We start from the raw sequence: 12,019 nt of genomic DNA, 5'->3' as shown, positions 1-12,019 counted from the left end.
AAAAAATTTAACCCGTATTTTTTATTTTTTCATTAGGGTGACCTTCCAAAAATGACTTTTTTCAAAATTTTTTCATAACTTTTGAACTACTAGATCGATTTAGATGATCGACATATCAAATTAAAGCCAATCACGTGGTCTTCTTTGAAAAAATACTACACCTGCAGAAAATTCGAATTCTGTTCTAGTTATTATTGATTGTATTCATTATTTATTGTTTTCATAGTCTAGGGACCAAGTGCGCTGTATATTTATATATTTTTTCTGAAAAGCTGAGGATTTTTCACGTAACATTTGTCGAAACTAGAGAGCCGTTTTCTTTCGTTTTTATGTTATGATTTTTCAAAGTTAATCGATGGTCCAAAAAAACATTTTTCACTTTTTGAAAAAAGGCATTTTTGGAAAAAAGAGGAAAAAGTTGATTTTTCGGACATCCCTAAAATAGAAATGGTCACCCTACTGAAAAAAACGGGTCTAATGTTTTGCGATATGTAACAAAACTACTACTTTTCACGAAAATCTAAGAACCACTATATCGGTTTGGCATGGAATGGCTGTATAGTTTGGGGGGGTTTTGTTGTGTGCTTTTTTTGCATTCTATCGTGTATAATCAAAAAATTGTGCTCCCGTGGCCGAGTGGTTAGCGTCAAAACCTAACATGCCGGGGGTTCGGGTTCGATTCCCGTTCTGGTCGGGGGAATTTTTCGTAAAAGAACTTTCCTCCGACTTGCACTGTGGTCACGCGTATTCTAGAGCTTGCCACTCAGAATGCATTCAAGGCGTGTTATTTGGCATAGAAATCTCAACTAAGTACTAATGAAAATGACGCAAGTAATATTACGTTGAGACGGCGAAGTTCCTCTAGGAACGTTGGTGCCATTTAAGAAGAAGAAGAAGGCTGTATAGTTACAAATATAATTCGTTTATTTTTTCCTTTCTGTCTATTAATAAAACATACGCTTTACAATGTCCCATGGGGGTTACCGTTTCAGATACAATTGTGTGAACAACCGCAAAATTCAACTGAGCCCTAAGAGCTGTTCCAAACGGTCAAGTCATGAGCTGAACGGCTCCGAGCCGCTCACCATAATGAACTGATTTGCCCATCTCTACTTAGGACGTAGGACTACGCATTCGTTTTATTTAATTTGCTAGGTTATCATTTTGGATATTATTTATGAAGGAAAAGAAATATAATAAAGCACTTTTGACGTAGGACTACGTCTAACCGGAAGATATAGGGGGTGAAATGGAAATCTAGGCACTGAACAAGTAGGAAAAAATGCAAGATTTGGAACGCTTATAACTCGAGCATTTCTCAATAGATCGCAAAGGTTTTTGCATCAATTGATAGGAAATATATCTACGCATCTATCATAACTAATAACATTTCGTTTTTCTTGAGATAAATAATTGAATAATTGTGAAATATCAAGCATTGTCAAAATGCACTATGTGCCCATTTTTGATTGGTCCATTTTGTGCTCCTCAAATCGTACCGACCAAAACGGGCAACCAGAGCAGCAGCGAAATAGAATGAAGCGCGATTGGAAAGGAAAAAGAAAAAAATGAACGAAACATTGGTCGCAGTCTCACACATGCGTAATTCTCGAGCCAGCCAGTCAGCTTAAAAATCCCCGCTCCGCTGCCGTAACGATCATTCTCATTCAAACCGTAAACCACATCGGTTCGCATCACAACACATCAACAAACCAACCCAAGCAGCCATGTCTGGACATGGCAAAGGAGTTTCCGAAAATCCCGCTCGTACCGTGTTGGCTTGCAGTTTCCCGTAGGTGTATTCGCCAATTGCTCCGCAAGGGTAACTAGGCCGAACGGATTGGTGCCGGAGCACCAGTATACCTAACAGCGATTATAGAGTTTCGGCCGTCGGAGTGCTCGATTTGGCTTGCAAAGCTGCTCACGACAATCAGAAAACGTGCATCAAGAACAGGAACTTCGGTTCGGCGCTCATCAAGGCACCTTTTTAGTAAGTGGCAAAGTGTTTCTCCGTCACGTCGCATTAAATTTAATTTACTGAACAACATGTCACAAGCTGGATGGGAAAAAATTTCCAACTGTGAAAGCTGTGGCGAGTGACAAACGCAATAGCTAAACAGGAAGGTTTAACAGAACAAGATAGGAATATCGAGTGATAACAAAAACACAACACCAAAGGTTCTTTTCAGAACCATCAACATGCTCATAAAGAGTAAACAGTAAACTAATCCATTTTTCAGGTAGATAGGTAGGTATTCACGTAGGAGAAGAAAATAAAACAAATTATTTAAAATATATATTTAACAAAAGCTGTCCCCTTTGTATAGTCCTACGTCACTCCGGTTATGTCCCCGACATTACCCACCCGTCTTTTTATTAGAAAGTCTTTTGTTAGTATTGATTTTTCAACAGATAGCGCCACTAAAAATGAACAAGATTCATATCGAGAGGTTCATCTGTCACTAGCTTACATGTGAAGTTTCATGACATTTTGTATATTTGCTCACTAACTACAGTTGTTTAAGTGTCACTACCTGAGCATTCGTATAGAAAATGGAAAAAGAGGAATATCGTATTTTGATCAAACATTTTTCTTTGATGGGAAAAAAATCCTGAACAATCAATGCAGTGGTTGACGAAATGTTGTTCCACTTCTGCTCCTTCGAGAACAACAGTTTATCGGCGGCTTAGTGAATTTCAAATGGTCCTTACAAGTACCGCAGATGTACCTCGCTCTGGAAGTCCAAAAGAGGCTACGAATCCAGAAATCGTAAAACAAGCGCACGACTCGTTTTGAACGATCGTAATGTGAAATTACGCGAGTTAGCTGAGACCGTTGGCATTTCATAAGCACGAGTGGGATACATTTTACACGACATTTTGTACATGAAAAAGCTATCCGCGCGATGGGTGCCGCGTCGACCAAAAACAGCGGCGCGTTGATGATTCAATGCCGGTTTGGCATTGTTGAAGCGTAATCGAGTGGACTTCTTCCGACGTTTTGTGACAATGGATGAACGTGGATCCATTACCACACTCCTGAGTCCAATAGGCAGTCTGCAGAGTGGCACCTAGGCATATTTCGAAGACTTAGACGTTTCGTACTACAGAAAGGGAATCAAAATGTTCGAAGCTCGCTATACCAAGGGTATTGCCCTCGAAGAAAACTATGTTGAGGAATTTCATTACAATCCCAGGACTTTTCAGCTCATGTAGTATATTTACTATGGAACTCGCTTCCGCTTATTCACTCGCGGATAATATGGGTTCTACTGTATTTCAGATTGAACAGGTAGCTCAATTGGTCCCCTCGGGTTGCCCTGGTGGGAAACGATAATTATCACCACGGTCATCATCAGTGGCGTAACGAACATTTCGGACAACCCAATAATAATGTTCAGAAAAACTGTGCGCTCGAAACTAATCGTACCCAATGATAGTCTAAATCAGAAAACTTTTTTACACCCAACCTTAATGTCTACCACATGTGTCAATGAATAAATTATCGTCCATGTTTCGTAACGGTAACGGTTACGAACAAAGGGGGTGACCTGCTGGAAGAATAATTCAACAAACATCTAACGCTCACCCCGCCCAAATGTATATAGCGGGACACACACGTATATTTTCATCAAAGCAAGTAAATAAATAACACAAATCGAACGACAAAATGTATTCCCACCGCAGGAGGTTTTGGACAAAAGCATTTTTCTCGCCAATCCGCCCCCCGCTGGGTCAAACACTTTGCCAAAGCTCGGCTTTCCATTAGCGAGCGCGGTTACGCACGAGTTGTATAGCATCCATAAATGATGGAACACGTTGTCTAATCGCAATCACTTACCGTGCTGCTGGACGCGATGGGACGAGGAAGCGGTTGATGCGGGTTTCGAGCAGAGCGAAAACATTGCGGTGGATTGTGAAGACCCAAGAAAAACAACTATTGCTCTGAATATGTATGGTTTGGTATTGTTTCTTGATTCGATATCTCCTGCAGTTCACACGATTGTTTAGCTCGATGGTCTTCGGAGTGGAGTGAGGCCTTGATTCAAAACACAACACCAACTAGCAACGGGTCATCTCGGTTGTTGACTTAAAATCGACCAAACGCACAACGATGTCTCCCTGGGGTGTAGTTGTGGTTTGCGACAACCTTTGTGGCAACTGTACCATTGTTTTTCCCGTCGTATATACCGTAAACACTTTCACTCGTGATGTTCCGAATACAGTTTCACTTCACAGGACTATTTCTCCGATAAAATCACACTGTGAAGCACACTCCGGGAGGTTTTCCTCCAGCACCGGTCGCCAGCTCAGACAACGCTCGGGAAAATTAAGTGTCGAATGCGAAGCTTGGAGCGAAACACTTCCCCATCAGAAGAAGTAAATAATTATTATGAGAGCAACGGCAGCGGAGGGTGAGGAATGTTCTTTCTTTCCTCCTGAGCGCACGCTTTTCCACTTGAAGGACCCCACCTTAAAACCTCACCAACGGTACACACAGAGACACACTCCGCACTAATGGCACAGAACACTTGTTTTTCCTTCCCCCTTCGAAAACTCAAATCACAGTTCCCGTTTTGCTCTGTGCTGCTTTGGCTTCGGCTTTGGCGTTCCGCTGGCCTCCAGAATATTGAATCCTGAGCTGGCTGGAATGATGATTGCTTCCTGTGGCGATTCGGGTGGTGCTCTATGCGGACTGAATCCCTCTTCTGTCTGATTACTGTTGCTGTTCACTGGGCGCCGGCCGAGACTCTACTGCGAAGCGAACCGAGAGCAGCTTATGAATGGAATTTCCTCGGTTTCGCACGGTTCTCCACCTCGAAGAGCTCGGAGCGATCCCTCGCGAAAGTGTTGCGATCCTGTTGTTGGTGTTTTTTTGTCCTGGTTAGTGTGGTGTGAGCTAGATAAGAACTTCTGATTTCGGAGAATGCGTTTGATATGGAGAGAGCAGTGTTGAATTCTTTCCGTGTATGTGCGAGAACCTTCCTCTCCAATGGGGGAGAGAAAGTGAAAGAGACTGAGAGAACATCAATTATGAAAAGAAATTTTTGAAATGTTTCCGATGAACAATGATAGGGCGGTAAATTTTGTATATTATTTATTGACACATTCAAACAAGGGATTATTAGTTATGTATGGAGTGTTCTCCATTGCTTCGAACCAATAACAAAACGATGAAGACGCATTGCATTTTAATAGCGAAAGAAAGTCCTCGCGGAGGGCACCATCTAACGCTCCTCAGTACCCGTTTCATTGATAAAATCCACTCCCTGGAACCACGGTTTGTTATCATTATTTGGATTTATCGGAAATATCCCCCCAGTCCGGAATGGAAGCGGTTCGCTCTTGGTTTTGGGTGCTCACGAGCGTGGAGCGCACTCTCCCGGCGTCGGATCCGACACACAAACGAGCTCCGCCTTGTTTGGGAATGTGTGCTTGACCTGTCGACGAAAGTCGGTCACGCTATATATTGGGCCAGAGTTATCACCGAGCCGGCAGCAGCATAGTGGGAGAGGAGTCAGAATTATGGCAAAGCAGATGTGGTACTGAAGCGAACCATCGGGGGACAAAACATAAACAAAGGTTCACAGTTGGGCTTCCGAGTGTGGTATTTTCCATCTCCTATAGAGTGTATGCATTTGTGCTCAGAGACTGAAAATCATTCGGATGTTTGAGAGTACAGAAAGATAATAAGAGCGACCGCGAGATTCTCAGATGCTCTGCACGCGGTACATAGTATTTATCAATGAAATGCTTCTCAGACGCACTGAAAATGGGTTGACGTTGGTCCAGGATCTGGTCTGAAATGAGGACACCACAGCTGGTTTCTTATTTTTCGCTGGGGTTCGCAGGGGGATGGGGTAGTAGAAAGACAGCTGGCTTAGTGGCAAGTAAAGGGAAGATCAATGTTAATGGAAGGGTGAATGATGTTTATGATGACAGTGGCTGCATCAATTATATTTGTTGTATCTGAATAAAATATCTGGGAACACGGGAAGTAAAAATGAAAAAAAAAAATAAGGAAGTTACTAGAGTGAACAATTGAATGCGCGTTTCATTGGTTAAATCCGATTCCATCCGGAAAATACGAATACAACATTTGGCGACAGAGGTTGGAAACAACAGAAAAGTGTTTCGATACGGGTTTTGATTGAATTCGTGCGGGAGAAACGTGGAAAAAAGCATTCTGCATATATTGCCGTGAAAAAACGGGGAAGCCATAAAAATAGCAAGCGGAACAAATAAAACGGAACGAAGAAAAAGTGCGCGAAGCGGACTACAAATTGTCCGTCGGAAGAAGTATTATGGAACCAGTAAATTCAGGCTTACCGAGGTTTGATCCGAGCGACACCTCCACTGTTTCAAACCGATGGAAGAAGTGGAAGCGGTGTTTCGAGATATTCTTGGAGGTAAACAATGTTACCATAGCAGAGCGAAAACGTTCATATTTACTACACTACGCCGGCAGCGACGTGCAAGATATTTATTTCAATCTGAAAGGAGAAGATGAGATACAAGTTCCGAACGGGTCGGATATTTACAAAGAAGCAATTAAACTACTGGACGATTACTTTTTGCCGCTGAAATGTTTACCAAGAGAGCGACATATTTTTAGAAATCTGGAACAAGCGGCGGATGAATCAATCGAGAAATTTGTACTACGCTTACGTGAACAAGGAAATTTGTGCGAGTATGGAGAGTGGCTAGAAGAAAACATCAAGGAGCAAATTTTCGAGCGAGGACACTCTGACGAATTGAGAGCCAAGATTTTAACGAAAGGTAACATGACGCTTGCACAGACAGTAGAGATGGGTCGTTCACTTGAGACCATCGCTAAGCATCGACGAAATCTACAGAAGCATGAAGAGGTAAATCGCATTTCTAGCTCGAGGGAATGTTATCGGTGTGGCCGCCAGGCCCATTACGCAAACGACGAAGACTGTCCGGCACGTGACAAGAAGTGTGAAAAATGTAATCTACTGGGACATTTTAAACGATGTTGCAAAACTAAGCCGAAAAATTCACGCAAGAACAAAGAAGGTGGAAAGAAAAAAGTACGTCAAATCGTGAGCGATAATTCAGACACTGAGGAAGAGGAATGTCGAGATTCAACATCTGAAGATGGAAATAACGTCAACTTTGTGTTTGCAACCAATCCGGACCAAAATGAAATGGTTAAATGTAAGATCGGAGGAGTAAAATTGAATTGGACGATCGATTCCGGAGCAGGAGTTAACGTTATTAGCAGTGAAACATGAAGTACCTGAAGGATCATGAAGTGAAGGTTCATTACCATACCGGTCATGTTTCGAAAACATTATTAGCTTACGGGAATAATAAACTATCGGTAAAAGGGATGTTTGTTGCAGAAATTGCCACCAAGAAGTCATCGATAAGAGACAAGGTGTATGTCGTCCGCGAAGGCGGCAATAACTTACTGGGACGGAAGACTGCAATGGAACTGGGTATCCTTAAAATAGACACATCTATTTGTGCGGTTCAGTCGAGTGAAGAAAAGATCGGGAAGGTGAAGGATGTCCTAGTCACCGTGCAGGTGGACCCAACAGTCAAACCAGTTCAACACACACAAAGTCGTGTTCCGATTCCTCTGCAACCGAAAGTTGAGAGAGAAATAGAGAAGTTATTGAAGCAGGATATAATTGAACCAGCGCCACGACATTCGCCGTGGATATCTCGTCTGGTAGTTCGACCAAAATCCGGCACCATAGACGAAGTTCGCTTGTGTGTTGATATGCGTGAGGCGAACAAAGCGATTATTCCACAGCATCACCCATTACCCACATTTGATGACATAATTCCACATTTGAACAATTGCAAAATTTTCTCTAAGATCGATCTTAACAAGGCGTTTCATCAGATTGAACTTGCAGAGGAGTCCCGTGCAATAACAACGTTCGCTTCACACAACGGGTACTACAGGTACAAACGCCTCACTTTCGGCATGAATTGTGCGTCGGAGGTGTTCCAAAATGTGATTGAGCGAGTTCTAGCCGGAATACCCGGAGTGAAAGTCTTTATAGATGACATTCTGGTGTACGGTAAAAATCAAGAACAGCATGACAAAGCTCTTTCCATGGTCTTGAATCGCTTGAAGGAGTATGGAATTACGATAAATGAACGAAAATGTGAATTTGGACGAACCCAAGTATCGTTTATGGGACATAATCTGAATGGAAAAGGAATTAGCCCATCGGAGGAAAAGGTCGACTCCATTCGTCGATTTCGCAATCCTGAGAATGTAGAAGAAGTGCGCAGCTTTCTCGGATTAGTGAATTACCTAGGTAAATTCATTCCGAATCTTTCTACGTTGACCGCGCCGTTGAGAGAGCTGCTTCACAAAAATATACGGTTCAAATGGTGCAATAAACACACTGAGGCATTCGAAAAAGTGAAGAAGGAGCTGGCAGACCCGAGGAACCTGGGTTATTATTCGCCGTATGATGAAACAATTCTGATAGCCGACGCAAGTCCTGTAGGACTGGGAGCAGTTTTGCTTCAGATTAAGGAAGGAAAGAAAAGACCAGTGTGCTACATCAGTAAAGGATTGTCATCGGCGGAAAGAGGCTACGCTCAAAACGAAAGAGAGGCCTTAGCGCTAGTTTGGGCGGTGGAGAGATTGGAGCCATACCTCCGTGGATTAACATTTAAGTTAGTAACCGATCACGAACCTTTGAAAGTAATTTTCAATTCAAAGCGGAAGCAGTGCTCGAGGATTGAGCGGTGGGCCCTAAGACTGCAATCATTCCGTTTTCAAATTGTCCATATTCCAGGGAAAGCCAATATTGCGGATCCTCTATCAAGACTTCCGAAATTTCGAGAATGTACTACATATGATGGAAAGGGAGAATCTCAACTACTTGCTGTGTTGGAAATATCAAGGCCGGTGGCGCTTTCGTTGAACGAAATCATTAAGGAAACGGTGAAGGACGTACAATTAACTGCAGTAAAGGAAGCGCTTCGTATTGACAGATGGAGTGAGGATCTGAAGAAATATCATCCTTTTCGTGAGGAATTGAGTGAAATGAACGGAATAATAATTCGAAGTGATCGAATAGTGGTGCCAGTCAATCTCCGACAGCGTGTGCTGAACCTTGCACACATAGGACATCCGGGAATCGAAAGGACAAAACAACGCCTCCGCAGCAAAGTGTGGTGGCCGAACGTAGACAAGGACGCAGAAAAGATGGTAAAATCTTGTCTGGATTGCCAGTTGGTGACAGGAACAATAACATCAGAACCTATGAATATTCGCGAACTTCCTCAACAGCCATGGTACGTGTTGGCAATGGACATATTAGGCCCGCTGCCATCCGGCGACTCGATCCTCGTTTTGATTGATTTGTACAGTCGATTCCGTATCATAGATGTACTTCGATCAACAACAACTGATGATATATTAAATCGACTGGGCCATACATTCATGAGAATGGGAATTCCAGCAGTATTGATTACCGACAACGCTCGTAACTTCACCAGTCAGAAGATGGAAGATTTTTGTAAAGTTCATGGCATCCAGCTTAAGCATACTACTCCATATTGGCCACAGGCCAATGGAGAGGTAGAGAGACAAAATCGCACCATTCTGAAGACATTGAGAATATCTGCGCTAAATGGAACTGACTGGAAAAGGAATTTGGAGGAGGCAAACTATGTTTATTCCCTAACAAGACATCCGGCAACTGGACGCTCACCAGCAGAAATTGCGTTGGGCAGAAGATTCCGAGATTGGATTCCACAGATTCCGGAATTAATTCACGAGGATGAAGAGATCAGAGACTGTGACAAAATTTATAAGAGCAACTCTAAGAAATATTTCGACTCTCATCATAAAACGAACAAGGTGGATCTTCAACATCAAGATATAGTTCTAATGCGTAACCTGTTACCACAAAATAAACTTTCGCCAATGTTTCACGCTAATCCTGCTAAAGTGATTGAAAGGCAGGGTAACAGTGTGTTGGTGGAAACAGGAGATGGTAGAAAATATCGCAGGAATTCCGCTCATCTCAAGAAACTACAACAAAGCCAGGATAGTTTCGCTGGCCAGCAACATACAACCGTTGAGGAATCCGATGTCGCTGAGAGTAACGTGGATTGGGGCACCCCATTTCCATCATCGCATCAGACTTCCAGCACACCTATCGTCAACGATGAGAGGTCACAACGTGAAGGCACACTAGAGAGACCGAGGCGGGAGGCTAGACGTCCTCTGCGGTACGATGACTTTGAACTAGAGTGAAATAATTCGAACATAAACCACTAATTGACAGAAAGAGAAATATGTTGTATCTGAATAAAATATCTGGGAACACGGGAAGTAAAAATGAAAAAAAAAATAAGGAAGTTACTAGAGTGAACAATTGAATGCGCGTTTCATTGGTTAAATCCGATTCCATCCGGAAAATACGAATACAACAATATTAATTGGATTTTTTTTCGTATTAGGTACGTGTAAAATTTTTTATTGCATTTTAATACAAATAATAAATTTCCTTATTACTACAGTCATACCTCGATATAACGTAACTTTTTAAGATGTCTTAGAATTAAAAATAAGCAATACAGAGATAGTTTTTGAAGCATAAATTTTTATTTCGAATAAATGTTTCTAGTAAGTTTTCAAACAAATAAATACCGTAAAATGGGGTAGCATTGATCTTTTTCTCAATGTTTTGTGAATATGTCCTATCTGAACCCAATAATATTATGTTTCAAAACAAATGTTTCATGTCCAATTTTCATTTTGTATCTTAATCTGGATCACGGAATTTTTCAAAAAAGTTGAATTAATTCAGTTCTGGAAACACTCGACGCATACCGATACATAGTTGATTTTTTTTTATTAATTCGTTTATTTTTACAGGCTCAATTACATAAGTTTGAAGGAACCGAATTCTTAACTAAACATATTAATTATATCTATATATCTATGAACAATTTTCCTTAATTCTATTGTTAATAAGGTACGATTACTCGTGGTAGACTCGAGTTTAGAAGGGTGACATATTTTTATCAGGAATAGGATGGGATATAAGGATATATTGACAATGTTCACACTCACACTCTCACTCACACTCATCACACTAAACTCTTAAACCTATCTAATAACTACTATGTATTTACATTTACAACTTATTCTACTGTTAGTAAGAAGAGAACCGATTGCTCGCGAAGGAAGAAAAGGAGGGGATAAGGGTATAAAGACAATCACACGCGATGATCGATAGCTTTAGGGAAAACATATATTTGGGACATGTACTCAAGTTCTAACCGAGCAAACACATCTCTCACCGGCACATTGGGCTGTCTCCCTCGGGCCCGAAGGGAGTTTACTAAATTCGATCTGGCGACAAGATACAACTCGCACGACCAAACAACGTGTTCAATGTCGTGATAACCTTTGCCACAAACGCAGAGATTCCTGCTGGCAAAATTAAAGCGGAAGAGTAGTGCATCTAACGAACAGTGATTGGACATGAGTCGGGAGAAGGTACGAATAAAGTCCCGACTCAAGTCCAGACTTGAACCACGGTTTGAGGCTAACTTTAGGGATAATCGAGTGAAACCACCGGCCCAAATCATCTTCATTCCACTTGCGTTGCCAGTTAGTAATGGTATTTTTGCGGACTAAAGAATAAAATTCATTGAAGGCGATTTGACGCTGATAAATATCCCCTTCAATTGCACCTACCTTTGCTAATGAGTTAGCCCTCTTATTGCCCGGAATGGAGCAATGTGAAGGGACCCAGACAAAGGTAATGACATAACCGCGTCTGGATAAAGCACTCAAAATTTCTCGTATTCTCTCAATGAAGTACGGCGAGTGCTTTTCCGGCCTCACTGAACGGATAGCTCCGACAGAGCTAAGACTATCCGTTACAATGTAATAGTGTTCAACAGGTCGTGAGGCGACGCTGTCCAGCGCCCAGTGTATCGCTGCCAATTCAGCAATATACACTGAGCAAGGATATTGAAGACTGTGGGAGGTGCTAAAAAA

At 42.0% G+C, this 12,019-nt stretch overlaps 3 protein-coding genes across 3 annotated transcripts in view; 2 read left to right on the top strand and 1 right to left on the bottom strand.

The window, feature by feature from the left end:
• LOC129768189 (uncharacterized) overlaps positions 1 to 4,830 on the bottom strand; it is a 147,071-nt gene extending 142,241 nt beyond the window's left edge. The window contains exon 1 of the mRNA XM_055769662.1: positions 3,842 to 4,830. Within this exon, the coding sequence (XP_055625637.1) occupies positions 3,842 to 3,905 (64 nt within the window). The 5' untranslated portion in view covers positions 3,906 to 4,830. The remainder of the gene's footprint in view (positions 1 to 3,841) is intronic.
• A 1,475-nt stretch (positions 4,831 to 6,305) lies between these two features.
• On the top strand, positions 6,306 to 7,259 carry LOC129779779 (uncharacterized). The gene has a single exon (XM_055787478.1). The coding sequence runs from the start codon at positions 6,306 to 6,308 to the stop codon at positions 7,257 to 7,259; it is 954 nt and encodes a 317-aa protein (XP_055643453.1).
• LOC129779773 (uncharacterized protein K02A2.6-like) lies at positions 7,256 to 10,261 on the top strand. The gene has a single exon (XM_055787468.1). It carries the CDS (start codon positions 7,256 to 7,258, stop codon positions 10,259 to 10,261), a length of 3,006 nt encoding a protein of 1,001 aa, XP_055643443.1.
• Positions 10,262 to 12,019: the final 1,758 nt, after the last annotated feature.

This window comes from Toxorhynchites rutilus, chromosome 1, assembly GCF_029784135.1.
Source record: "Toxorhynchites rutilus septentrionalis strain SRP chromosome 1, ASM2978413v1, whole genome shotgun sequence".
Lineage (NCBI taxonomy): Eukaryota > Metazoa > Arthropoda > Insecta > Diptera > Culicidae > Toxorhynchites > Toxorhynchites rutilus.
Note: the sequence above shows the minus strand (reverse complement) of the source record. Positions and strands in the feature narration are given on the sequence as shown.